Consider the following 27,058-nt stretch of genomic DNA (forward strand, 5'->3'; position numbering starts at 1 on the left):
ATGAAGCGCCGGCCCTCCGCCAGCTGTCAACAACGTCCCAGCACCAGCGCCAGCAACACCAGCAGCACCATGATGACGAGCGTAGTGCCGTTGTGTCTAGCCGCCATCGTCCTCGCGGCAGCTGCACACTCTGCTCAGGTGAGTCCAGTGGGCGGGGGCACTGAACAAGACACTGGTTCCGGCTTTTAGCTTCCTAGTGAAAAAACTGTTCTGATGGATGCGCTCTTCTGCAGAAAGGGGTCTTACGGTATTTATCTACCAGCAAAGTGAAAGGAGAGCTTCAATAATACCCTGATCAGATCTCATTGGATCACATTTCCTCCATCAGAATCAGATGACTGCACATTATGTCCAGCAAAACTAAAGCTCTCTCCTGAGGGATTGTACACTATAGTGCTTAACTAGGCATGGTCCTATTGGAATAGATGCTCCTGTCCTCCTATGAGATCTGACGTGACTTACCAGCTGATTATAGAGGGGACATATAGTGTAAAGTGGGATCCAAACAACCATCCAACTTGACATCTTTCACAGTAGGATATCCGTGCCTGAGGTGAAAAAAAGCTATAAGAGAAAGATCCAATTTTAGACAGGTCCAGGTATTGTATCTAGAATCCTCTTATTGGCAATTTGATACTCACTTGGCTACCATAACACATGTTTCTATCATGAAAACGAGTAACATATTCTGTAGATGTTGGATATATAGCACCTACGTTTGTTTATTTTTAAGATGGAAAGAAGATTACAGTTTAATATCCCAATAACAATAGGGTCATTGAAGACAGATCACAAGCTCGGATTGGAGAAGGATGCAGAAGCAAATCACTCATAATCTTTCAAAAGAATCATTCTGGCATTTTCTTTAAGTGACTTAGGCAAATCAGGAAAAACTTGAATCACAATTATGACTTTTACTTAGTTATGGACTGCACTCACAATACACTTTTCAATGAAATCATCGCCACTACTTGTCTGTACGTTTTTATTATTTTTTGATTTTACTGTTGTGATTCCATCTGTAGAGCCATTTTCAGGTTCAAAGGTGAAAACTGCCAGCAAATGTCAGACAAGTCTGAAACACATAACGTCATCGAACTATTATGCACTGTAATATTTCAACGATGATATATCATTGAGAAAAGTCTGATATTTACTGACTTTCCCCTTTCCCACACTTGTAAATGGATATACAGCTGATATCACGATATAGGAATAGAAAGGTGATAAGAACTTAAAATGCAATGGTGGCAATAATTTCATTCGAAAACTAAGTCAAGATGACCACACAGTGATTCGAACCGTCATCCTTTGAAACGCTAGTCTCGTGTTTTCCTACTATGCCAGCTCGCTCGCTCTCTTCATTTCGAGCTCAAGATTCAATAGTTTGTTCAGTACTTACGAAAATATTTCCGATACTCCGTAATCCACAGGACTCTTTCATTTCCAACCTAAGAAAATATATGGGGTCGAACCCAACAGCCTACAACCAACATGAGCTACAAAATTTCATGCACGTTGTGCTTAACGCAAGTAGGCTACACACGGACCTTATATAAAAAATTTGTAATATATTGTCCAAATTAGAGACTTTTCGAAGGCCCAGTAGCGTTACCTCGTACACCAGGACGCTAACTGCGGTGTTAGGATCACTGAGTGACACAACTCACTCACCAATGCTTGTTTTTGCTAGTCATATCGATTCAGCGGTAACACGTATGCACACAATAAAAATATTCGGCATATTTACCTTGCGTACTTCTCCTTTAAGTGTTTGGTAAATAAACAGGAGCAGATGAAATTATAGACGCATCCCTAGTTTTGGTACCGATACAATCCGAAAGCTACAGCAGATCTCTCATATATCGTATTGCATTTATCACTAAATTCCTTATTTGTTGAATTATATTCTACACATGTCACAAAGCACCAAAGTAGGCATTGTACTCAAAGAGGTCAAGTGACATGAAAATGGCATATTAATAGAATATTCTACGTAACTATCCATTACAAAGATGTAAATGTGAAGTTGAAGGCTTATGTGTGTAGAATACTGATTTGTATGAGATTAATTAAGTTTTTATTGTGAGGAGCCATGATTTGTCCTACTAACTATAACATTGCAGTCGACTTCACCACACATGCCTGAAACGAACTTGGATTCCCTTACATACTTTTCTACAAACACAAGTCTCAAAAAATTTCCGAAATTACGCCTAGCCTCCGAACTCAGGTTGCACATTATACATTGCAATCGAAAGACTCTTGAACATCGTATTGGGAAACAATATTTACTCCTATTGGAAGTAGTTTTCCCTTGCCTTCCTCTACTGAGAGAAACGGATGATCCAGCAAGTTATAAGGCGACTCACAATTTCTCATGAAATTCGAACAAATTCGTGTTTTCCACGTATGCAAAGCACTGTCACTTGAGAAAGGCGTGTTAAAATCTCAAAAATACTCAAATCCAGACTTCAATTTGTTTTCAGAAAGTTACTCCAGAAGGCAAGAAACAACATAGAAACTTTTACGATAGCACAAAATGTAGATAAAATTAGAACGTGGTGTTAGTTGCCGAGAATTCTTCCGGTTTGTACGGCCGTGCTTCATGGAATTCTTCTATCCCTGACGTTTCGTCCAAAGCTACGTTGGACATCTTCGGAGGTGCTCCTAGTTGTGGTGAGTCTTGCCGACTGTTAGGTAGACTCAGCACAAGCAGGAGCACCTCCGAAAATATCCAACGTAGCTTTGGACGAAACGTCAGGGATAGTTGAGTTCCATGGACCACGGCCATACAACCCGGAAGAATTCTCGGCAGCTGAAACATCCGGTCGTGAAAGCCTTCACTGTATGAGAATGCGGTGTGTAAGATATCAGATAGATACCAGTGATGACCTGTTACTATTTTTTGCAGATCCCACCGAATCGGCCTGCGTCTTCGGTGCAGTTGCACTACAACCAGACTTCGGGCCAAGACTGCCAATGCTGTGAGTATTTACGATACGTTTGTGTAGTAGACGATATGAATTCCCTGAGATGAAAGGATGTGCTATATTTAACGCACCCGTGAAAAAAAAGGACTTGCACGACTCTGCCGTCAACATTTAGGCACCTGCGTTAATAACTTTCACAAATGTTTTATAAAGTGCTGAATTAGTTGCACAGTCTTCAGTATTTTGATATTTAGTTAGAAGAATTAAATGATTTCTGTAAATCACCTATATACCTGTGGAAAAGTATTTTGCACAGACGGTTCTAATTAGCACACAGAAATAAATTTCACGACGTGGAACAGTGAGACAATATTTGATAATCTACGCGAATTAAATTTACCTAAATGACTTGAATCACTTGTCACGGAGATCTCGGTCACGAGATCCCATCTCGGCTGCAGACCGCGCCACAGAGATGCGCTGCATGCAGATCGCGTGGCTCTAATGACACACCACCCTACGCGCCTCCAATTACGAGGGCGGTTCCCTCAGCAAGCATTCGTTACGGCACGATACACCTGCTGTTATCGAAACATGGGGCACCACCTTTTCTGTATAGCGGTTTAATCAACCTAAATATCATTACTAATTGCTTCACAAGCTGTAAGCATGTTCTCATTTTCTTTTTTTCTCTTAAGTGAAAGACGCAAGAGCACTGCCTTGAGTGCACAAAAAAAAAAAAAAAAAAAAAAAAAAAAAAAAAAAAAAAAAAAAACCTAACTTTCTGAACTTTTTATTTTATTCAGAACCGGCTATGCAACTAATAATTCTTATTTACCTAAAATATTTTGAGCGACCGCATTTTCCATATCTGTGTGTTTCTTACGTCGGTGTGTGTTATTTGTTTATGTATTTTGTTGGTATTCCCCTCTTCGGCTAGGTGCAGGTCAATTCCATTTTCAGAAGCAGTTTCTGATTTAGACTCACGAGGCTGAGTGGGCACTGTTCCACACTTGCCTAACAAAGGGATTTCTGATACATTCTCTAGCGATGGCATTTCTAACGAGAGCACGTCAAGCACCTCCTGAGAGACTCGCAGCCAATCATGCGATACGCATTTCTCTGTTAACTGGACAAAATGGCTTGTGCAGGATAACGACATGACTTTTAATGGACGTCCGTTATTTACAAATTATGACTCATAGTTGATCCTAGATCGGTGCGCTACCTTTTTCTAGTCAACTGAGAAGACTGAGTAGAGCCTGACAGAACGAATCGTCTCTACCGGATCTATTGGGCCTGTAGTTGTAGGAATAGCGATCGTCCCGCCCCTTCCAACAGGGCCACGGTGCGCGGAAAAGGTAGGCAAAGTAATACCTAAATACTAAATCGAACAGGGATCGTTGGCAACGGATTCTCTTCACCGCCGAGTCTAGGCTTTGTCTACCACCTGCTGATAGTTGTAGAACAGTGAGCACGGCACCAGTGTTCGTCCCAGGCATGTAGTCCCATAGTTCACCCAGGGAGGTGGTCTCGATGTTTTGGGCCAATATCATACACACCAACTTATTTTCGACTCATACAGGCAGAATTTCGGCCATGATTTTTCTTCATAGGTGAGAATGCACAATCGCACCGCACCCACACTTGAACGCCTTCATCCAAGTATCAGGTATCAACTGAATGAAATCGCCTGCGGTACTAATAACATGAGCCCGATGTATCGTGCTTAGAGCCATTTGAAACTTGCAATATTCGATGACCTCAGATGGATGCCGTCCACATGTGGGAGAGTTTTGAGCAGCACTGTGTCTGCCACTATGTGGTCAGCATTCAGGCATTTAGTGGGATGTTACCTAGAAGCAGACTTTGATCCCACAGATTGCAAAAACGTGTAGTTTCAAAAATGTCACCTTTGTGTTGGTAATTTTTTGTGTTTTTAATTCACTGCAATTTTTTTAGCCTAATGAATCTTGCTTTTTCGCTTCCTGACCCTTTTGAACCTAAACAAAAACGTATTCGCAGATACACTTGTGGTACAGAACTTATTTTGAGCAATTTACACAGGTTATTCGTAAGCGCCAGAACACGACTGCCCAAAATACAAGACATACAGAAAATGGACACATGTCAATGGATAGCGCATCTCTTCAAGTTTTAACTCCCATTTCATGCACTAAATGTGGGCACATTTGTAAAGCAGCAGACACAAATACTTGCGTTCGCAATGACAGTAGCCCATTTTTGAGATCAGTTCCCTCGGCTGGCTATATGCAGGTCTAAAATAATTCGATGCGACAGTCCCGGAGCCAACGGGATATACGGGCCTGTGGCGTGCGTCAGAGCTCGAGACAGTGCAGTTCTTACGAGTGCCAGCAGCCGTCTTCGGCGGGGAGCAAGTCACTGTTTCAGACGAGTTTAATAAGTCTTAACTGTGCGTTTAAATACGAGGACAAATCCGGAAATCTTTGCCTCTATTTTTAACTGGCCATAGGTAATGACAAATATACATCCTATTCCACACACGTTGCACTGATTTTACACGTAGTCCCCACACGGGTTCACACAATCGTCCCGTTGCAGCACTAAATTTGAGATGTCCCTGTGGTAGAATTTGTCCGACTGACTATGAAACCAACATCAGACTGTTGTCTTGGCTTCATCGTTGCTTGTGAATTGCTGTCCTGCTAGGAAGTTCTTCAGCGGTCCAAAAACGTGGAAATCACTAGCGGCGAGGTCTGGACTGTACAGTGGGTGGTCCAGAACTTCCCAGTGAAACGCCCGGAGCTTTTCGGCAGTTCTGATTGCCACACGTGGTATCGCATAGTCGTGGAGCAGAATCACGTTGTCCACACCGAGAATCAGAATCCCCCAGCGCCTTCGCCTGACGGCAGCCCTCAGACGTCACACTGTGGAACAATAAGTGTCGGTAGTGATGCACTTTGTGGCATGAAACCCAGCAGCAGTGGTCCACGGCTATCCCAGAAGGCAGCTAACATCACTTTCGCGACAGATGGTGCTGAAAGAAATTTTTTGGTTACAGCCGAACCCGGATGTTGCCTCACCATGCTTTGCTGCTTGGATTCGAGCGTGAAACGTAGTATCTACGTTTCCTCGCCAGTAACAATGCGGTCCAGGTAACCTTCACCCTCCTTGGAGTAGGGTTCCAAATGATTCAGAGAATACATAATTCGCTTGACTTTAATCATGTCCTCCAACTGCTTATGCTCCCACCGACATGAGACCTTCCGGTAACATAAGGACCTGTGAACGATGTCATAAGCACTCCCATATATGTCAACGTCTCGGGAAATGGCCGTGATGTGCATACGCCGATCTGCTTTCACTGTTGCATCCACGCTGAACGCCGCCTGCCTGACCACTCATTGTCATGCAAGACTTCACGGCCGGCCGGAGTGGCCTAGCGGTTCTAGGTTCTACAGTCTGGAACCTCGCGACCGCTTCGGTCGCAGGTTCGAATTCTGCTTCCGGCATGGATGTGTGTGATATCCTTAGGTTAGTTAGGTTTAAGTAGTTCTAAGTTCTAGGGGACTGATAACCTCAGAAGTTAAATTCCATAGTGCTCAGAGCCATTTGAAGACTTCACGGCCTTTGTCGAACTCACAAAACCACCGCCACCTCACAGTCCTCAAAGCGAGCCAGTTTTCCCCGTATGTGGGCTGCATTTCCCTCTAGATATCGATGGGCGTTCGTCCCTTGCTCCATAGAAAACTTATCACATTTTTTTGCTACAAAGCCGTGGACATGTGAAGCTCAACCGCCATCTTTAACAACTGACAGTAGCGCCGTGCGGCGGAGCTACCAGCAGATAAGGCCAGCACCCAACAAGAGAGGTCCAATGCTGACTTCGCACTTATAGCCGTAACTTGCTTAAAAAAAATGGAGGAAAAGGTTTTCTGATTTGCCCTCGTATCTGCAAGGTCTCGATAACACGTAACAAAGTTAAGACCTTTAGTGTGTATCTCTTCTTGTGCATGAAACTTCCTGACAGATTAAAACTGTGTGCCGGACCGAGACTCGAACTCGGGACCTTTGCCTTTCGCAGGCAAGTGCTCTACCAACTTTTTTTTTTTTTTATCGTTGTGTTTGGTCGTTGCGGACGTCGCAAGACATCCTGTTCAAGTTCGATGGTTGATCCTTCCACTCAGTTTTTTATTACAGAGGCCAACCGGCTCTCTGACCGAACACGCTGAGCCACTGTGCCGCCTGACCAACTGAGCTACCCAAGCACGACTCACGACCCGTCCTCACAGCTTTACTTCTGCCAGTACCTCGTCTCCTATCTTCCAAACTTAACAGAAGCTCTCCTGCGAACCTTGCAGAACTAGCACTCCTGAAAGAAAAGGATATTGCGGAGATCTTGTGCATATTGATTTCCCGTGTGGTATTACGAATTAAAACTTCAAGTGATGCTCTGTCCAGTGATACATGTCTGTTTTGTATGTCAGGCGGTTTTCGCGCAGACGTCTTATGAAACGCTGGAGGTACTTACGAATAACCTTGTGCATGGGTTTCCACATCAACATTTTAAATTCATTAGGAACGTAGGACACACAGAGTAATACTTGCAGCAATGCACGAGGTGGGAAAACCGGCTTTTCCTCCGCGAGACAACAACGGTGGCGCAAGAGCAGGCGGCTGAGCGCTGAATTTGACGCCCGCAGGCAGCGAGCTAACGCCGCTTTGGTTGCAGCGTGCGGCGTACCGAACCGGCGCCAGCGTATCGTGGGCGGCAACGTGACGCGCGTCAACGAGTTCCCGTGGGTGGCGGCGCTGAGCCGGCGCGGCAAGTTCTACTGCGGCGGCACGCTCATCTCCAGGCACCACGTCCTCACCGCCGCGCACTGCGTAGACGGGTGAGTGCCGCTGCGCACACTTCTGCTCGCTCAAAAGTGTGGTCGTCTTCAGTCCGTAGACTGATTTGATGCAGCTTGGGATCCAGCTACATTTATTATTTTGACGTTATTGACGAGACCCGCCAATAGAGTCTCAAATCCACGCAGTGGATATACAGGGTGATCAAAAAGTCAGTATAAATTTGAAAATTCAATTATAAGAGTCGAGGGGCACGAAAGGGAAGCAGTTGTTGGGAAGGGAGTGAGACAGGGTTGTAGCCTCTCCCCGATGTTATTCAATCTGTATATTGAGCAAGCAGTGAAGGAAACAAAACAAAAATTCGGAGTAGGTATTAAAATCCAAGGAGAAGAAATAAAAACTTTGAGGTTTGCCGATGACATTGTTATTCTGTCAGAGACAGCAAAGGACTTGCAAGAGCAGTTGAACGGAATGGATAGTGTCTTGAAAGGAAAATATAAGATGAACATCAACAAAAGCAAAACGAGGATAATGGAATGTAGTCGAATTAAGTCGGTTGATGCTGAGGGAATTAGATTAGGAAATGAGACACTTAAAGTAGTAAAGGAGTTTTGCTATTTGGGGAGCAAAATAACTGATGATGGTCGAAGTAGAGAGGATATAAAATGTAGACTGGCAATGGCAAGGAAAGCGTTTCTGAAGAAGAGAAATTTGTTAACATCGAGTATAGATTTAAGTGTCAGGAAGTCCTTTCTGAAAGTATTTGTATGGAGCGTAGCCATGTATGGAAGTGAAACATGCACGATAACTAGTTTGGACAGGAAGCGAATAGAAGCTTTCGAAATGTGGTGCTACAGAAGAATGCTGAAGATAAGGTGGGTAGATCATATAACTAATGAGGAGGTATTCAATAGGATTGCGTAGTAGAGGAGTTTGTGGCACAACTCGACTAGAAGAAGGGATCGGTTGGTAGGACATATTCTGACGCATCAAGGGATCACCAATTTAGTATTGGAGGGCGGCATGGAGGGTAAAAATCGTAGAGGGAGACCAAGAGATGAATACACTAAGCAGATTCAGAAGGATGTAGGTTCCAGTAGGTACTGGGACATGAACAAGCTTGCACAGGATAGAGTAGCATGGAGAGCTATATCAAACCAGTCTCAGGACTGAACACCACAACAACAAATTTGAAAACTTAATAGACCACGGAATAATGTAGATAGAGAGGTAAAAATTGACACACATGCTTGGAATGACATGGGATTTTATTAGAACCGAAAAAAAAAATAAAGTTCACAAATGTCCGACAAAAGCGCTGGACAGCAAAACTGCTACCGTGACGGGTGAGAGGTACGCCGATATGTTACAGAATCGCATCATCACCAGCCAGGCTGATAAACACCTGCTGGAACGTACGATGTTTATGCAGGATGGCGGTCCACCCCATATTGCTAGACACGTGAAAGATCTCTTGCGCGCGTCGCTTGGTGATGATCGTGTGTCCAGCCGCCACTTTCGTCATGCTTGGCCTCCCAGGTCCCCAGACCTCAGTCCGTGAGATTATTGGCTTTGGGGTTACCTGACGTCGCAAGTGTATCGTGATCGACCGACATCTCTAGGGATACTGAAAGACAACATCCGACGCCAATGCCTCACCATAACTCCGGACATGCTTTACAGTGCTGTTCACAACATTATTCCTCGACTACAGTTATTGTTGAGGAATGATGGTGGACATATTGAGCATTTCCTGTAAAGAACATCATTTTTGCTTTGTCTTACTTTGTTATGCTAATTATTGCTATTCTGATCAGATGAAGCGCCATCTGTCGGTCATTTTTTGAACTTTTGTATTTTTTTGGTTCTAATAAAACCCCATGTCAATCCAAGCATGTGTGTCAATTTGCACCTCTCTATCTACGTTATTCCGTGATTTATTCAGTTTTCAAATTTAAACTGACTTTTTTATCACCCGTTACTTAACTTGTGGTCGTAGACTTTTCCGAACTTGCAGATTCAAGATTTCACACAGGGCAGGGAAAATAAAACTGGCCCAGATAATATCCCTTGTACCTTGAGATAGGCAACCTAGTTTATATCACCTGATCTGGGAGTGGGTGATGTAAGTTGAACTGCCTATTTTAAGGTACATCAATTATTTTCCGGGAAAGGTTTTATTTTGCCCACATTGTATACTGTTTGAGGCCAAATAACAAAGAAAAAAATTTCAGATCGTGGGGTTCGGAGGCTTGTTTGCTCTGTAAAGTAGGACACATGGAGATCTATGGCATGTCCGCTGAAAGAGCATAACGCTGGCGCACGCACAAGTGTTTCGGAGCACGTAGTTCATGGTATATTGCTGAACATGGAGCTGTGCAGCAGACCACCACTACATGTTCACATGTTGACCTAACGACATCGTCAATTACGATTGAGTGGGCACGGGACCATCGGGATTCGACCGTCAATCAATGGAACCGTGTCGGCTCTTTGGGCGAATCACATTTTTGCTACATTAAGTCGATGGTCGTCTCCACAAACGCCGCCATCGGTGTGAACGGCGGCTCGAAACGTGCAGCGTTATTATGCTATGGGAGACGTTACCCTGCGGTTGCTCGAGACCTTTGGTAGTAGTCGAAGACACGATGCCAGCTACGAACCACCTGCATCCCTTCATGCTTGACGTCTTCCCCGACTGCAGTGTCATCTTTCAGCAGTATAGTGAACTCACGTCGATGTCTCTGCGACCAAATTCGCCTCATGTAAATCCTATGGAGCTAGCTACATCTACATCTACATCTACATCCATACTCCGCAAGCCACCTGACGGTGTGTGGCGGAGGGTACCTTGAGTACCTCTGTCGGTTCTCCCTTCTATTCCAGTCTCGTATTGTTCGTGGAAAGAAGGATTGTCAGTATGCCTCTGTGTGGGCTCTAATCTCTCTGATTTTATCCTCATGGTCTCTTCGCGAGATATACGTACGAGGGAGCAATATACTGCTTGATTCCTCGGTGAAGGTATGTTCTCGAAACTTCAACAAAAGCCCTTACCGAGCTATTGAGCGTCTCTCTTGCAGAGTCTTCCACTGGAGTTTATCTATCATCTCCGTAACGCTCTCGCGATCACTAAATGATCACGTAACGAAGCGCGCTGCTCTCCGTTGGATCTTCTCTATCTCTTCTATCAACCCTATCTGGTACGGATCCCACACTGCTGAGCAGTATTCAAGAAGTGGGCGTACTGTAACCTACTTCCTTTGTTTTCGGATTGCATTTCCTTAGGATTCTTCGAATGAATCTGTCTGGCATCTGCTTTACCGACGATCAACTTTATATGATCATTCCATTTTAAATCACTCCTAATGCGCACTCCCAGATAATTTATCGAACTAACTGCTTCCAGTTGCTGACTTGCTATATTGTAGCTAAATGATAAGGGATCTTTCTTTCTATGTATTCGCAGCACATTACACTTGTCTACATTGAGGTTCAATTGCCATTCTCTGCACCATGCGTCAATTCGCTGCAGATCCTCCTGGATTTCAGTACAATTTTCCATTAACACAACCTCTCGATATACCACAGCATCATCCGCAAAAAGCCTCGGTGAACTTCCGATGTCATCCACAAGGTCATTTATGTGTACTGTGAATAGCAACGGTCCTACGACACTCCCCTGCGGCACACCTGAAATCACTCTTACTTCTCCATTGAGAATGACATGCTGCGTTCTGTTATCTAGGAACTCTTCAATCCAATCACACAATTGTTCTGATAGTCCATATGCTCTTACTTTGTTCAACGAGCGCCATTACGGCGTACGAAGATCAGTGGCCCGTTATTTACGCGAATTACGTGACCTGTGCGTAGACTTCTAATGCCACACATCTCCACAGACCTACCAACCAGCTGTCGGATCTGTCATACGCGGAATCACTGATCTATTTATTTCCAAAGACGAACGAACAAGCTTTTGAGCAGGTGGTCATAATGTCATAGCTCATCAGTGTATGTCACCCTGTTGCGTCGTATGGCGCCTACTACTGTGCGAGGCAACTTTGCGACCGCTGGCGGTTGGGTCCGCCCGCCAGGTGCCGTTTGGCTGCGCACGGCGCGGCACTGACCCCGTGGCGGTCGCGTTGCCAAGGTCACCACACCGCACAACACGCCAGCTTCCCCGCGTGGCGTGCGCGCGGCCTCGCCGCTTTGTCAGCCACAAAAGGCTTCACTTCGCGAGCTCTCGCCGCACGTACCGTAGTCCTCTGTCTAGAGTTCAAAGGCAGTACTTACCGTCCTGTACTTACGTCATGCTGAGGGCTACAATCTATAGATGGCATGTGAACGGAAAGACAGGAGTGAATTATATTACCGAGTTGTTAATGACCTAGTGAATTATATTACCGAGTTGTTAATGACCTAGAATGCTGGCCTTTCTGTACTGTTGTGGTTTGCACTTTCCTTGCTACATTCGCACGTTGAATCAATCACGTGACTTTTCAGTTAAGACCGTTGTGATGAGTGCGTGTGCAATATGTACCTGCATTTCAGTCGTTAATGATGAGAACGCTCCAAGTAGAGAGTGAAATGGGTCCAATATTGACTACAGTCTCGATAAATACACATAAATCACAGACAGTCTTGTCATAAAGGGGCTGAACAGCATTTAGACGAACACCTTCTTTCTCAGGACATGTAGTTAATACGCCGATTTGAAAGGAGATAATAATTTATTTGTATTCTATGTTTACAGGCCTTGTCGTAGTAGCTAAAATCTGCTGTGCCTCACCTAAATGAAGCATTTTAAAGGGATTAACTAGAACGGTAGCTGTTTTAACTGACTTATTGGAGGAGTGGCGGCAAGGTTCCATTGTGAAAGCAGTCTACATCTACATCTACGTGATTACTCTGCTATTCACAATAAAGTGCCTGACAGAGGATTCAATGAACCACCTTCAAGCTGTCTCTCTATCGTTCCACTCTCGAACATAATAAGTGGTTCCCCTTTGACAGCCAGAGAGCTGAGCTGCTCCCGTCAACAATATAGCAAACGAAGGATGGAAGATTAGTGTTTAACGTTCCGTCGACATTCCACTGTGCTGTCACTTACGCTATGCAAAGCTGTGTCCATGCCCGTCCTCAAGTAGGAAATTTTTCCAGACTATAAAATTTCTCTTGTTTCAAGGAAAAAAGTATCTCTTTCTGTAATTAAAATTAAACAAAAAATTTTTGACTTGCTTAAAGAATGGAAAAACTAGTAGAAGCCGACCTCGGGGAAGATCAGTTTGGATTTCGTAGAAATACTGGAACACGTGAGGCAATACTGACCTTACGACTTATCTTAGAAGAAAGATTAAGGAAAGGCAAACCTACGTTTCCAGCATTTGTAGACTTAGAGAAAGCTTTTGAAAATGTTGACTGGAATACTCTCTTTCAAATTCTAAAGGTGGCAGGGGTAAAATACAGGGAGCAAAAGGCTATTTCCAATTTGTACAGAAACCAGATAACAATTATAAGAGTCGAGGGGCATGAAAGGGAAGCAGTGGTTGGGAAGGGAGTAAGACAGGGTTGTTTGTAGCCTCTCCCCGATGTTATTCAATCTGTATATTGAGCAAGCAGTAAAGGAAACAAAAGAAAAATTCGGAGTAGGTATTAAAATCCAAGGAGAAGAAATAAAAACTTTGAGGTTCGCCGATGACATTGTAATTCTGTCAGAGACAGCAAAGGACTTGGAAGAGCAGTTGAATGGAATGGACAGTGTCTTGAGAGGAGTATATAAGAAGAACATCAACAAAAGGAAAACGAGGATAATGGAAAGTGGTAGAATTAAGTCGGGTGATGCTGAGGGAATTAGATTAGGAAATGAGACACTTAAAGTAGTAAAGGAGTTTTGCTATTTGGGGAGCAAAATAACTGATGATGGTCGAAGCAGAGAGGATATAAAATGTATACTGGCAATGGCAAGGAAAGCGTTTCTGAAGAAGAGAAATTTTTTAACATCGAGGATAGATTTAAGTGTCAGGAAGTCTTTCCTGAAAGTATTTGTATGGAGTGTAGCCATGTATGGAAGTGAAACATGGACGATAACTAGTTTGGACAAGAAGAGAATAGAAGCTTTCGAAATGTGGTGCTACAGAATAATGCTGAAGATTAGATGGGTAGATCACATAACTAATGAGGAAGTATTGAATAGGGTTGGGGAGAAGAGAAGTTTGTGGCACAACTTGACCAGAAGAAGGGATCGGTTGGTAGGACATGTTCTGAGGCATCAATCGTAGAGGGAGGCCAAGAGATGAATACACTAAGCAGATTCAGAAGGATGTAGGTTGCAGTAGGTACTGGGAGATGAAGAACCTTGCACAGGATAGAGTAGCATGGAGAGCTGCATCAAACCAGTCTCAGGACTGAAGACCACAACAACAACAACAGAGATACCCCACATCTGGACGTTAGAGACTTTAAAGTGATGTATCGCCGTGGAGGATAGAGAAATGTGGAGGTTGCGGAGGTTGTTTCTAGACAGTGTTTTGGTAAAAACGTTGCAACTAGACTTTAAACGTCAGATGCTTATTTCTTTTATAGCAACAGTAGCTAGAGACGTAGCAGCAGTGCACTCCCACACCGCCATCGACGCAGGGCATTATTTGGTTCGATTCCAGGCGGGGTCAGGGATTTTCTCTGCCTCGTGATGACTGGGTGTTGTGTGATGTCCTTAGGTTAGTTAGGTTTAAGTAGTTCTAAGTTCTAGGGGACTGATGACCGTAGAAGTTAAGTCCCATAGTGCTCAGGGCCATTTGAACCATATTATTTGGTGGCTATCCGCAGCACAAATATTTATTATCTACATTGAGGAATGAAAGGTAAGGGTCAATGGAACTAGAAAGGTTATTAGCTTGAAAAATTGTAAATGTTAATGGAACGTGGTGCTACGGAGCGATGCGTCCTCACACCCGCGTTGTGGCTAGGAAACCTGCGTCCTTACAAGTTTGCACGCGAAGTCGACATGAAACTGTTAAGACTATTAAATTTTGTTATTATATTTGTCATCTATTCATCTATGACGAAAGATACTACCTGTTCAGCAGCTATCGCATCGTCCACGACTATGAATGGACATTTGCTCATTCCAAGTTCTCGTGTTACTTTTCGCAAGAGGAGTATACTCCTTGAGAAAATGGTTTACCATCTGTGGGATATCATACATACATTAGGACGGGCTCGTGGCTGAGTCTGGTTTTGCCGATGAGAAGGCCTGTACCCGCTATTTCTAGTATTTCACCTATCACTGGTTCCTAAATCAGTTCATTAGCCTGTTCTTTCCTTGGTGTACCCACGTGAGACGGTGCGTACATAATGCGATGGTGATTCTGCCCTGTAGAGGTGAGTGTAAGATCTTGGATATTGGAGACCAAAATCTCACGGAGAAGCGCTTCTCTGTCGCTTGTAGGCAGTTTATGGTGATGGTGTACACTAGGAAAATCATAGCTGGAAGACTTCCGGAGTTTTACAAGATTCTAGATATGGCTACAAACGTAACGTATGTTCTGTAGAGAGCATTGTTCGTGGCTCCTGTGTATGTAAAAACGTAACCAAAACAAGAGTCATTACTGACGTTGTCACTGACAAATAACTGCTTTGATCGCTGCAGTTGTGGCCCAGCTTCGCTCATACTAACGAAGCTGGGGCGAGTGTACCCTTGTATTCTTTTGCAAAACTCCACTTTTATGTTATATTTTGAAATGCCTGTGGTCTATAGGTAGCGTCTTTGGCTGCTAATCGAAAAGTCCGGGGTCTATGGAACTCTGCCGGCTCCTTCCCCCTTTTTGAAAAGGTCTTTGGTAGAAGAAAGGTAACTGCTCGGATAGGAAGTCTTCGGCAGTTATGGGATGATTTTTGTTCAGAAGCTTAGCAGGAGCTGGGCTAGAACGCGGGACCCAGGACGTTTCGATTACTAGTCTAAGATTCTACCTCTAGATGCTGAATAGCTTCAGTAGGAGGTTAGAACTCAGTTACTCCTAAACTTTTAAATCAAAATCTTCAGGAATGGTGGCAATGGCAAAGGAGTAGATAGATTTTTTTTAGGGGGGGAGGGAGGGGGGGGGGGAAATAGACATTTCGTATAAGGCGACGGGATTGACGTATAATATCTAGTTGACAAGTCATGAATATTTGTTCATCAAATGCTACCCACAGCATCTGACACTGGCCACTGCAGGCCGAAATCAGTTATTATTGTGTCATAAAATTTGATTTATCAGAATAAAAGAAGCCTTGTAGCGGATAGAGTTTCAGTGGCTTATTTTGCTCTAGGGGTAGGAAACTGTCCTACTGTCCTTAAAAGGTGGAAGAATCAGCAACGACGTAGCAAGGACGTAAGGATGCAGAACGCAATGGAAACCACTATATTGTACACACATAATGTGCATCCGTAGGAGATGTGGCCTGTAGCTGAAAAAGTGTCGTGATGATCTCTCTCCATTGGCATAATGGGTTAGACCCCCTTTTGGATCTCCGGGAGGGGAAAGCCAAGAGGGAGGTGACCATGAGAAGAGGACTGAATAAACAATAGGGTAAAATTCTCCGAGTCGGAGCGTGGAACGTCAAATGCTCAGCATAGAAACAGTTGGGGTCAATGAAGCGAAAGGGAAAGAAGACAAGGATTTACCGTCAGACGAGTAGAGGGTAATATCAACAACAGCAGAAAATGGTGTAAAGAGAATAGAATGCAATTAAACTGTCTATATAAGGATAGCGTTCGTGTTGTTGGAGCGCCCATTTACGATCTCCGATGGCTGCAGCTGTTCCATCCCATTGTTAAATTAAGTCACTTCAAACGATTTTGGCTTTCTTCAGCAAAGCCATGACTGTTTTCTTCCCTCATTGTTGTGCAACCGAGATATTTCTACATCTGTAATGATCTCGATTTCCACGGGGTGTAAAATTCAAAATGTTCGTTCCCAACCAACGTTTCATTGCAGACACCAAGAACTTCCTCCTTTTGCTTACCTGGCTAATACGTGATTCTAACGTTAAAGTGTATGAAACGTGAAATGTCTGGAGAATCCTTGTAACGATTTGCAGCATGCAACGGTTTTGGGTTGAGATCCTTCTCCGCATTTCTGTTTCCGATGATGTCAACTCACAAATTTTTATTCTACAACTTTGTGGCCCTTGTTAGTGGTCAGGCCTGTGCCAGAATGGAATTGTTTCTCTGATTTTCTTGGTATTCGTGGCCCAATGAGCAAGCCGGGTGCCCTATGGCCTAAGCACCCTGTTGTCAGTGTGTACTTAACTGTATGTGACGTCACGGCGTGCGCAGGCTGCGGTCTCAGGACATCCTGGTGACGCTGGGCGAGCACGACCGCGGCGTGCAGAACGAGAGCGCCAGCCTGGAGCGCGGCGTCGCCGACTGGCAGCGGCACGACAACTTCTCCATCTTCACCTTCAACCACGACATCGCGCTCATCCGCCTCGACAAGCCCGTCGACTTCGGCACCAGCGTGCGCCCGGCCTGTCTCCCCGTAGACAGTGAGTATCGCGTCTTACACTGCTCGTAGGTGTAAAAAAACGTTCAGACTGACTCGAAGCTGCCACAACACACTCATAATGAAACAAAAAATGAGCTACACGGAGTGAGTCAGCTACCCCTACCTATTTGATTTATGCAAACGTCAACGTCTTCAAAAAACCATGCACGAGATTTCAATATTCTCTCACCCGTTACACCCAAATTAATAGTTCTACAGAAAAATAACGAACAGAACCTTTTTATTGGAAATCTGATGTAGCTAAATTTTCAACTGGGATATTTTTTTGCTGGATTTCGATTTATTCGAGGGAAAAGCATTTAAAGGTCAGTTTTGTATATTTTTCTTGGATTAGTCAAAGGCTGCGACCTCTAGCGAAAACGTCTCCCAGTGGAAAATTTAACTACATTAAATTTTGTACAAGAAGGCCCCGTTCATTTTTTATGTAGGACTAATAGTTTGCACGTAGCGAGCCTGACAATATGAAAATCTTAAGCGTGGCTTATGAGGGCGTTGTGGGTTGCATAAAAGCCATAGGTAGAGGCAGCGCCGGCAGGTGTGGTCGAGCGGTTCTAGGCGCTCCAGTCTGGAACTTTTGCGACCACTAAGAGTAATCGCGCTCACTAGCGTTGGTCGCAGGTTCGAATCCTGCCTCGGGTATGGATGTGTGTGATGTCCTTAGGTTAGTTAGGTTTAAGTAGTTCTAATTTCTAGGGGACTGATGACCATAGATGTTAAGTCCCATAGTGCTCAGAGCCATTTGAACCAACCCATAGTGCTCAGAGGCATTTGATTTTTTTGTAGGGGCATCTAAATCACCCTGTGTACGAACTGGATGTTTCTACATGATGTGCACAAAAGAGGGCAAGAAAGTATGTCATGCATCTTAAGACAGGCAACCCACTTTGCAACATCTGCCACATGCATGGATGTGTAAGATGGGTTGCATTAAAAATTTCTGAACCTGATTTAATTTGATCATCTTGTAGAAGGCTCGTACTGTGGTTTGTGGTACTTGAGGAGTAGATGCACCATAGTATTTTAAAGTAGCCCTCCCCCAAGCAGTTATTGACAAGGGGGGGGGGGGGGGGGCTTTTCATCAGGGAACTATATTTGTTAATGTGATGATCGCAACAAACTTAATACTGCACATGGTGCATAGGGAGAAAATTTCTTGTGTCAACAAGTGCTGGTGCAATTTCTACAAAAGAGATGAGCTCACCGTTAAAAGAAAGGTTAGAGACAGAGGAACGTCAGTCGAAGCCGGCAGTTTGTGATGTTCAGTACTCATTTTAAAAATAATTGTTCAGGGAGCAAATGTTTGATTTAACAGTAGAGTTTTAGAATTGAGCAATTGTATATGGTTTGCCGAAAAATGTGTTTCAGGTTTACAGTGTATGCAAATTTTGAGCATGTGAACATATTGAAAAATAACATCTCTAGAACATTCGTCATTACAGTGATGCAGTGACTTAAGATGAAAACTACTGCATCTTTCAAGTCACGCTGCCGTATGGAATATGTAATGACGTTAGAAAAACATCCACTTAACCTCCGCTGTAATAACTTACTTCTCCATAGCTGGTTTCGAAGTTTACAGCATCATCAGATTTTGAGACAAGGTACATGCTGACTGTTTCTTCAGTGTATTAAATGGAAGAAGTTTCGCATTCAGTACCGCAACTCAAGCCAATATAGAAGAACAAGACAGTTTCCTGAGGGGATACATTTTTAAAAATCCATAGTATAATGTAATGTATCTCGTGATTGACTCAAGAGGCCCTTTTCAAGAAACCACAACTGTTCACTCTTCGCACGCAATTATCCCGGCACCGATGTGAGAGTTTCTGCGGGTGAAATGAAATGTCGTGTGGGTAGGGCCTCCCGTCGGGTAGACCGTTCGCCAGGTGCAGGTCTTTTGAGTTGACGCCACTTCGGCGACTTGCGTGGCGATGAGCATGAGATGATGATTAGGACAACACAACACCTAGTCCTTGAGCGGAGGAAAATCTCCGACCTAGCCGGGAATCGAACCCGGGCCCCTTGGCATGACGTTCCGGTGCGCTGACCACTCAGCTATCGGGGCGGACGTTTCTGTGGGTGATGGAGCTCCAAGTGATGCTGTGTTGTGCAGGTGGAATCACCGGTAGTCGATGACTCGCTGTCGGTATTTATCAGAGGTATTTCATTCCTACAGTAGGTGCATTTGCAATTTATGTGAGACAGACATAGTTATCGAGCAACAGGTACTGATATATGTGATACAGCGTGTTTAGAACGGTTTTAAAGGAAAGTATGAAAATATTGTGTCACTGGACGGGAAATACAGTAGGGCGCGTTTTGCAGACACGGCGGACTACACGGACCGCGTTGCCATAGTGACCGGTTGGGGCCGCGTGGAGGAGCGCAAGCCGACGTCGGCGACGCTGCGCAAAGTGGCGGTGCCCATCATGTCCATGGAGAAGTGCCGGCGCGCCGGCTACCCCAGCGAGCGCATCACCGACAACATGATCTGCGCCGGCTACCCGCAGGGCAAGCGCGACGCCTGCCAGGTACGTAAGCGCCGGCAGCCGATCTGGTACTGCCCGTGGATAGTCCGCTACGGCTTTACACTTCACATGACACTTTTAGGTTGTGTTCGATTCTCGTATGCATTTCAAGTTATAATTTCACTTTTCCTTTTCACTGAGTCAATATCACTGCACTCATGCTAAGACAGTTTGGGATATGTTTATTTTTTATTTCATGTACAACACCAACAGATAAAATAAAATTTTTTGCGACCACTAAGAGTAATCATCCTCACCAGCCATGGTATTGCATCTACATTTACATCTACATACATACTCCGCAAACCACCATACGGTGCGTGGTACCTCGTACCACAACTAGCATCTTCTCTCCCTGTACCACTCCCAAACAGAACGAGGGAAAAATGACTGCTATATAGGGTGTTACAAAAAGGTTCGGCCAAACTTTCAGGAAACATTCCTGACACACAAAGAAAGAAAATATGTTATGTGGACATGTGTCCGGAAACGCTTACTTTCCATGTTAGAGCTCATTTTATTACTTCTCTTAATCATGGAATGGAAACACACAGCAACAGAACGTACCAGCGTGACTTAAAACACTTTGTTACAGGAAATGTTCAAAATGTCCTCCGTTAGCGAGGATACAAGCATCCACCCTCCGTCGCATGGAATCCCTGATGCGCTGATGCAGCCCTAGAGAATGGCGTATTGTATCACAGCCGTCCACAATAAGAGCACGAAGAGTCTCTACATTTGGTACCGGGGTTGCGTAGACAAGAGCTTTCAAATGCCTCCATAAATGAAAGTCAAGAGGGTTGAGGTCAGGAGAGCGTGGAGGCCATGGAATTGGTCCGCCTCTACCAATCCATCGGTCACCGAATCTGCTGCTGAGAAGCGTACCAACACTTCGATTGAAATGTGCAGGAGCTCCATCGCGCATGAATCACATGTTGTGTCGTGCTTGTAAAGGCACATGTTCTAGCAGCACAGGTAGAGTATCCCGTATGAAATCATGGCGGTGAATCGAGGAAGTACAGTACATACTGACGAAACTAAAATGAGCTCTAACATGGAAATTAAGCGTTTCCGGACACATGTCCACGTAACTTCTTTTCTTTATTTGTGTGTGAGGAATGTTTCCTGAAAGTTTGGCCGTACCTTTTTGTAACACCGTGTATGCCTCTGTACGAGCCCTAATCTCTCTTATCTTTGTGGTCTTTCCGCGAAATGTAAGTTGGCGGCAGTAAAATTGTACTGCAATCAGCCTCAAATGCTGGTTCTCTAAATTTCCTCAGTAGCGATTCACGAAAAGGACGCCTCCTTTCCTCTAGAGACACCCACCCAAGTTCCTGAAGCATTTCCGTAACACTCGCGCGATGATCAAACGTACCAGTAACAAATCTAGCAGCCCGCCTCTGAATTGCTTCTATGTTCTCCCTCAATCCGACCTGATAGGGATCCCAAACGCTCGAGTAGTACTCATGAATAGGTCGTGTTTTATAAGCGGTCTCCTTTACAGATGAACCACATCTTCCCAAAATTCTAGCAATGAACCGAAGACGACTATCCGCCTTCCCCACAACTGCCATTACGTGCTTGTCCCACTTCATATCGCTCTGCAATGTTACGCCCAAATATTTAATCGACGTGACTGTGTCAAGCGCTACACTATTAATGGAGTATTCAAACATTACGGGATTCTTTTTCCTATTCATCTGCATTAATTTACATTTATCTATATTTAGAGTTAGCTGCCATTCTTTACACCAATCCTGTCCAAGTCATCTTGTAACCTCCTACAGTCACTCAACGACGACTTCAGATCTTAAAAATCACTGTCCTTTCATTCGTATTGTAGGAGCAACAGCAGGAATGATGCTCGAATAAACAAGTGTAAATAAAGACTTTAACGATTTTACTGGTTACAGAAAATGTATACAGTAGTCACTGTAGCAATTATAGAGAAACAGTTATATTTCCCTATTCTTAGCATTATGACAAGGTTACTACGAATTTTAGTATCTTCATCGGGCATAGTTTTAAAATTCTCGTTCTAATAACCGTCCATCACATCATTGCATCTGAACTTCTGTTGCTTCTTGCGCAAGATACCTCATAAATTAAAACTACCTCTTCTGCCCCACAGCGCACGAATTTCCTGTATTTGAGTACATGATACTCAATCATCATGAAGTAAAATCATTATTTTGACTGTCTGATAAGAAGCGAAACACCACCGCGCTCTGGGGTACAGTTTTGTATTTCATTTCACCCGACCGTACACCTCGCTTCAGCTTCAGAGGTCTCATGTTCGCTTTAAGGTCTCAAAATTAATCTTTCCCGGTAATATTAGACGTAATATGAGTGCTATAAAAGCATAAATAGTATCTACATTCCTAGTTACCTAACCATAGTCCCTTCTGCCACACATCTATCAGTTAATGCAAGGAACTGCGTCCTTTGTTCTGCAGATATATCTTCAAAATCTATCCAACGTGCAGCAGAATACATTTGTCTCTGGCCTTGAAGCAAAGCGATATTCTGCTTTCTTGTGCTATTCTTTTTTGTGTTTGATGGTTGAACATTTTACACTGACAGTCTGTTTTATCCTTTATCCATGGTGGAAGTTATTAGTAACCTTTCAGTCTAGATATACGTATCTCATTCGTTCAGTTGTTTACGTAACATCCTTCCCTTCTGCTTCAAAAAAATCAGCGGTTCGTTACAGGATAGTGCCCTTGAGCATAGTGCTTACAGTCTATAAACGTAAACACGACAGTTGTCGTCGTCCTCACAAGTAGATAAATTCAACACTGAATAGTATGGACTCGTCTTAATTAACAGCATGTGGGTTTCTAAACGAATGTTTACATCGTAACATACTTGTAATCAAACACTCTCATTTTGATCTTTAGTAGCATTCTGAGCGTCTGCAATGATAATACTTTAACAATTTTTTTCAGGGTGACAGCGGCGGCCCGCTCCATGTGGACAACAAAAATGGAAGCATGGAAGTAATCGGTAAGTGTTGTCAAACACAAAATTAATCTGAACAAATTAACCTGTTACGATCCGTATCTCCGTGTACTTTTAATAAAAGTAAAAATTATCCATTGAACAGGGATTCAGTCATCATTATTAGTATTTCACTGGGGTTAAGAAATTACTGGACTGCCTGGAATGTAAGACATTCGCCCAAGCAAAATTTAAGCCGTCTCTAGTAGCACTGAGGCAGATTTATAGGGCGTGTCTTACGACATCAATGAATAGCTTTCATGGTACTTGAGGGAGGTATAGAGGGAGAAAACAGTAGGGGAAGACTGAGATTGGAAGATATCCAATGAATACCTGTCAACGATGGTTGCAAGTCAAGCACTACTTTGAGATGAAGAAGTTGCTACAGGACAGAAATCGCAGGGAGGCTGCGTCAAATGAGTCAGGAAACTGATGACACCAACAAAAAGCTAGTACTTACAGACATAGCATACGAAGTCCGTCATCGGATAAGAGTGGTTTTTCATTATCATGTGTGCTTAGTCCATTTTTAGCTTCTTTTGTCTGGCCTGTTCCAATTAAACTTCAAATCCAGTATCATACTCTTTTCATTGGAGATGAGAACCTTAGATGAAAATAAGCTCTCCAACTTATTTTACACTTTCAGCCTCAGATAAAATGTACGAAATATGGTTATACTATGGGAATAATTGCTTATTTTGATTATGGGTGTGTTGTAGGAAACAAATATCGAATCATGATGGACCACAGAGGTTCTGCAGTCCAACTCTCACGCGTGCAGTTTGACTTTTTCGCGGCCCCTAAGGTACTTTATCATTCCGAACTTACGTCTCTACCGTGAAAAAGCACAAAGCAGCGAGCATAAGTTACGTATCCAAGGTACGAATGCCCAAGAAAAACACAAAAATATTACGTTCTACAACAGTATGTAACTACGAAATGATCTGGCGTTTAGTACACGGCGTCAGCAATCAAAAGGTTACTGCCACCACGATGCGAAGAGGTTAACCTCATCTCGAGCGCTAGAATATTATTGGTGAGCCGAATTTGACGTACTATGCGGTCAGTTTCTGTTGAACCAGGTCAGTGAGTTGCAGAAATTTCGGAAATTTGTGGGGACTCAGTAAGTTGTGCTGTATCAAAAAGTTTCCATTTGAGAACGTTGCTGCAGCTTATGTGCAACGTAGCACGTCTTCGATGCGGGTATATAAGCACGAAGACATAGGCAAGGGATTGGTGTGACATTTGTCTAACGTACGTGCCGTAAATACAGAAACGAGAACTACGAATACATTATTACCAAATGCGTCCAAACAGGACCAACGTGCTGCTATCTTTTCTTGGCTCCCAAGGATAAACATCACTAGACATCCAACGGAGAATGAACAATGCGTATGGGGCAGCACTTCTGTCGAAAACACCGTTGTGAGCAAAGCGTTCACTGCTCCATTATAACGCAGTCCCCATATGTGGGAGACACTCGATCACCCGTCCTGCAGTCCTGATCTCTCCCCATGCGATTACCGCGCCTTCGGTCCCTTAAAACCAGCCTTGAAGGGTCAACGATTCCTGTGGGAAAACGATGTGCAGCAGGCAGTTACGGACTTCTTCCCACAGCGATTATCTTACAGGCGTCACACGAAGCTCACGAGTTTTTTCGGATTTCATTGTCTTCTTTAAGTAATTTAATGACACTGGGGGTCTCCTCAGAACTTTCACTCGGCAATACTCTCTAAATGCAGCACTGTAGTTGCTGCCTTCACATAAAAGTTTCACCAACAGCGCACATTCTCTTTTCTCGATAGCCAAATCGTTCACTCACATTATGGCTTGTCAAATGCCAGCGTGTGTGTCACACCGTCATTCAATCAGTGTACAGTGTCATATTTGCACCTGGTGGCCAAAATGGAAACTAATGTTTTCCAGCATAAATCGGTTCCACATTAACGCATTAGCGTATGTACCAAGCTCCGCTGCCTTACAATAATTACGGCGCACACTGGACCTTCCTGAGTACCTGTTTATTAAATATAATCACGAGGTACACTCCAAAAAGAAAATGTAGATGCAATGAAAATATTGCCAGTTTTGAGATCTCCTCCTGTTTATGCCTGTATGACGCCACACGCCTTAATATTGGTACTTTATTAGTCAACGGTGACGACTGGTCTCAGTTAGTTCACTTGACCTGTGCTTCCTGTACGAACGCCAAGAACAATTGGTTAACTTATCACGCATACCCCTCACCTGCCCAGAGATTATTTTGGGCCAGCTGCCTGACCATGTGCTGTGTTGTGTGTGCCGTAGGCATTGTGTCGTGGGGTCGCGGGTGCGCGCGTCCCAACTACCCGGGCATCTACACGCGGGTGGCCAACTACCTGCCGTGGCTGCACCAGCGCCTCGCCGGGGACTGCCTCTGCGCGCCTCCATAGGCGAACCAACTGTCACTGCATCCACCTGGGACAAGGAGTTCTACTCTCACGTTTGAAGCCACGTCTCGCCTCTTCACCAACTAATTTATTCGAGCACATTAAGCAACTAAATAATTATTTGCATGTCTTAATGCAAGTACGCAAAAATTTTCTCTAAGAGAAATATTACACTCACTGTCTTACAGCTCTGATGTATTTTACTAATGTTTATTGGATCAATAAAACTGCACTGAAAGAACACATTGTTTTATGATTTTTTACGCTTACAAAAGTGAGGTGGTGTAGTGGTTACTTTCCTATTTAAGATGAACCAGATTTCAACCCTAGTCTATCCTGATTTATTGTCTACTGATTTGGTGATGCTGTTGTGGTCTTTAGTCCAAAGACTGCTTTGACGCTGCTCTCAATGTTACTCTATCCTGTGCAAGCCGCTTCATCTCCGAGTAACTATTGCCACCTACATCCTTCTGAATCCGCTTACTGCTTTCATCTCTTGGTTTCCCTCTACGATTTTTAACTCGCGCCCGCCACCTCGCTTCCCACCAGAACTAAAATGGGTGATCCTTTGATGTCTCAGAATGTCTCCTACCAACCGGTCCCTTTTTATAATTAGGTTGTCCCACGAAGTTCTTTTCCCCCCAATTCTATTTAGCACCTCCTCATTAGTTACGTGATTCTTTTGTAGCGCAACATATTAAAATCTTCTATTCTCTTCTTGTCTAAACTGCTTCTCGCCCATGTTTCACTTACATACATGGCTACACTTCATACAAATACTTTCAGAAAAGAGTACCTGACAAATATATACTCGATGTAAAATTTCTCTTCTTCAGAAACGCTTTTTTGCCATTGCTTTCTACGTTTTATATCCTCCCTACTTCGACCATCATCAGTTACTTTGCTGCCCAAATAGCAAAACTCATCGACTACTTCAAGTGTCTCATTCTCTAACCTAATTCCCTTAGCATCGTCTGATTAGATTCGACTACATTCCATTATCCTTGTTTTGTTTTTGTTGATGTTCGTCTTATATCCTCCTTTCAAGACACTGTCCATTCCGTTCAATTGTTCTTCCGCGTCCTATGCTGTCTCTGACAGAATTACAATGTCATCGGCAAACCTCAAAGTTTTTATTTCTTTTCCCTTTACTTTAATTCCTACTCCTAATTTTTCCTTTGTTTCTTTCACCGCTTGCTCAATATGCAGATCGAGTAACATCGGGTATAGATTACAACCCTGTCTCACTTCCTTCTCAACCACCGCTTCCCTTTGGTTCCCTTTCGACTCTTATAACTGCCATCTGATTTCTGTACAAATTGTAACTAGCCTTTCCTTCTCTGTATTTTAACCCTGCCACCTTCAGAATTTCAAAGAGAGTATTCCAATCAACATTATCAAAAGCTTTTTCTAAGACTACAAATGCTAGAAACGTAGGTTTGCCTTTCCTTAAACTATCTAAGGTAAGTCGTAGGGCCAGTATTGCCTCGCGTTTTCCACCATTTCTATGGAATCTTCTCCGAGGTCGGCTTCTAGCAGTTTTTCCATTCGCCTGTAAAGAATTCGTGTCAGTATTTTGCTGCCGTGACTTATTAATCTGATAGTTCAGAAATTTTCACACCTGTCAACACCTGCTTTCTTTGGGATTTGAATTATTATATTCTTCTTGAAATCTGAGGGTATTTCTCCTGTGTCATACATCTTTCTCGCCAGATGGAAGAGTTTTGTCATGGCTGGCTCTCCGAAGGCTAGCGGTAGTTACAACGGAGCGTTGTGTACTCCCA

General features: G+C 43.7%; 1 protein-coding gene across 1 annotated transcript; it reads left to right on the top strand.

Annotated features, from left to right (window-relative positions):
* Positions 1-25,458, top strand: LOC124796074 (trypsin-7-like). The gene is made up of 8 exons (XM_047260160.1): positions 1-138; positions 190-247; positions 2,915-2,987; positions 7,619-7,810; positions 17,089-17,297; positions 19,643-19,848; positions 22,794-22,851; positions 25,153-25,458. Exons 1-8 carry the CDS (start codon positions 1-3, stop codon positions 25,275-25,277), a joined length of 1,059 nt encoding a protein of 352 aa, XP_047116116.1. The 3' UTR covers positions 25,278-25,458.
* Positions 25,459-27,058: the final 1,600 nt, after the last annotated feature.

Source organism: Schistocerca piceifrons, chromosome 4 (genome assembly GCF_021461385.2).
Source record: "Schistocerca piceifrons isolate TAMUIC-IGC-003096 chromosome 4, iqSchPice1.1, whole genome shotgun sequence".
Taxonomy (NCBI): domain Eukaryota; kingdom Metazoa; phylum Arthropoda; class Insecta; order Orthoptera; family Acrididae; genus Schistocerca; species Schistocerca piceifrons.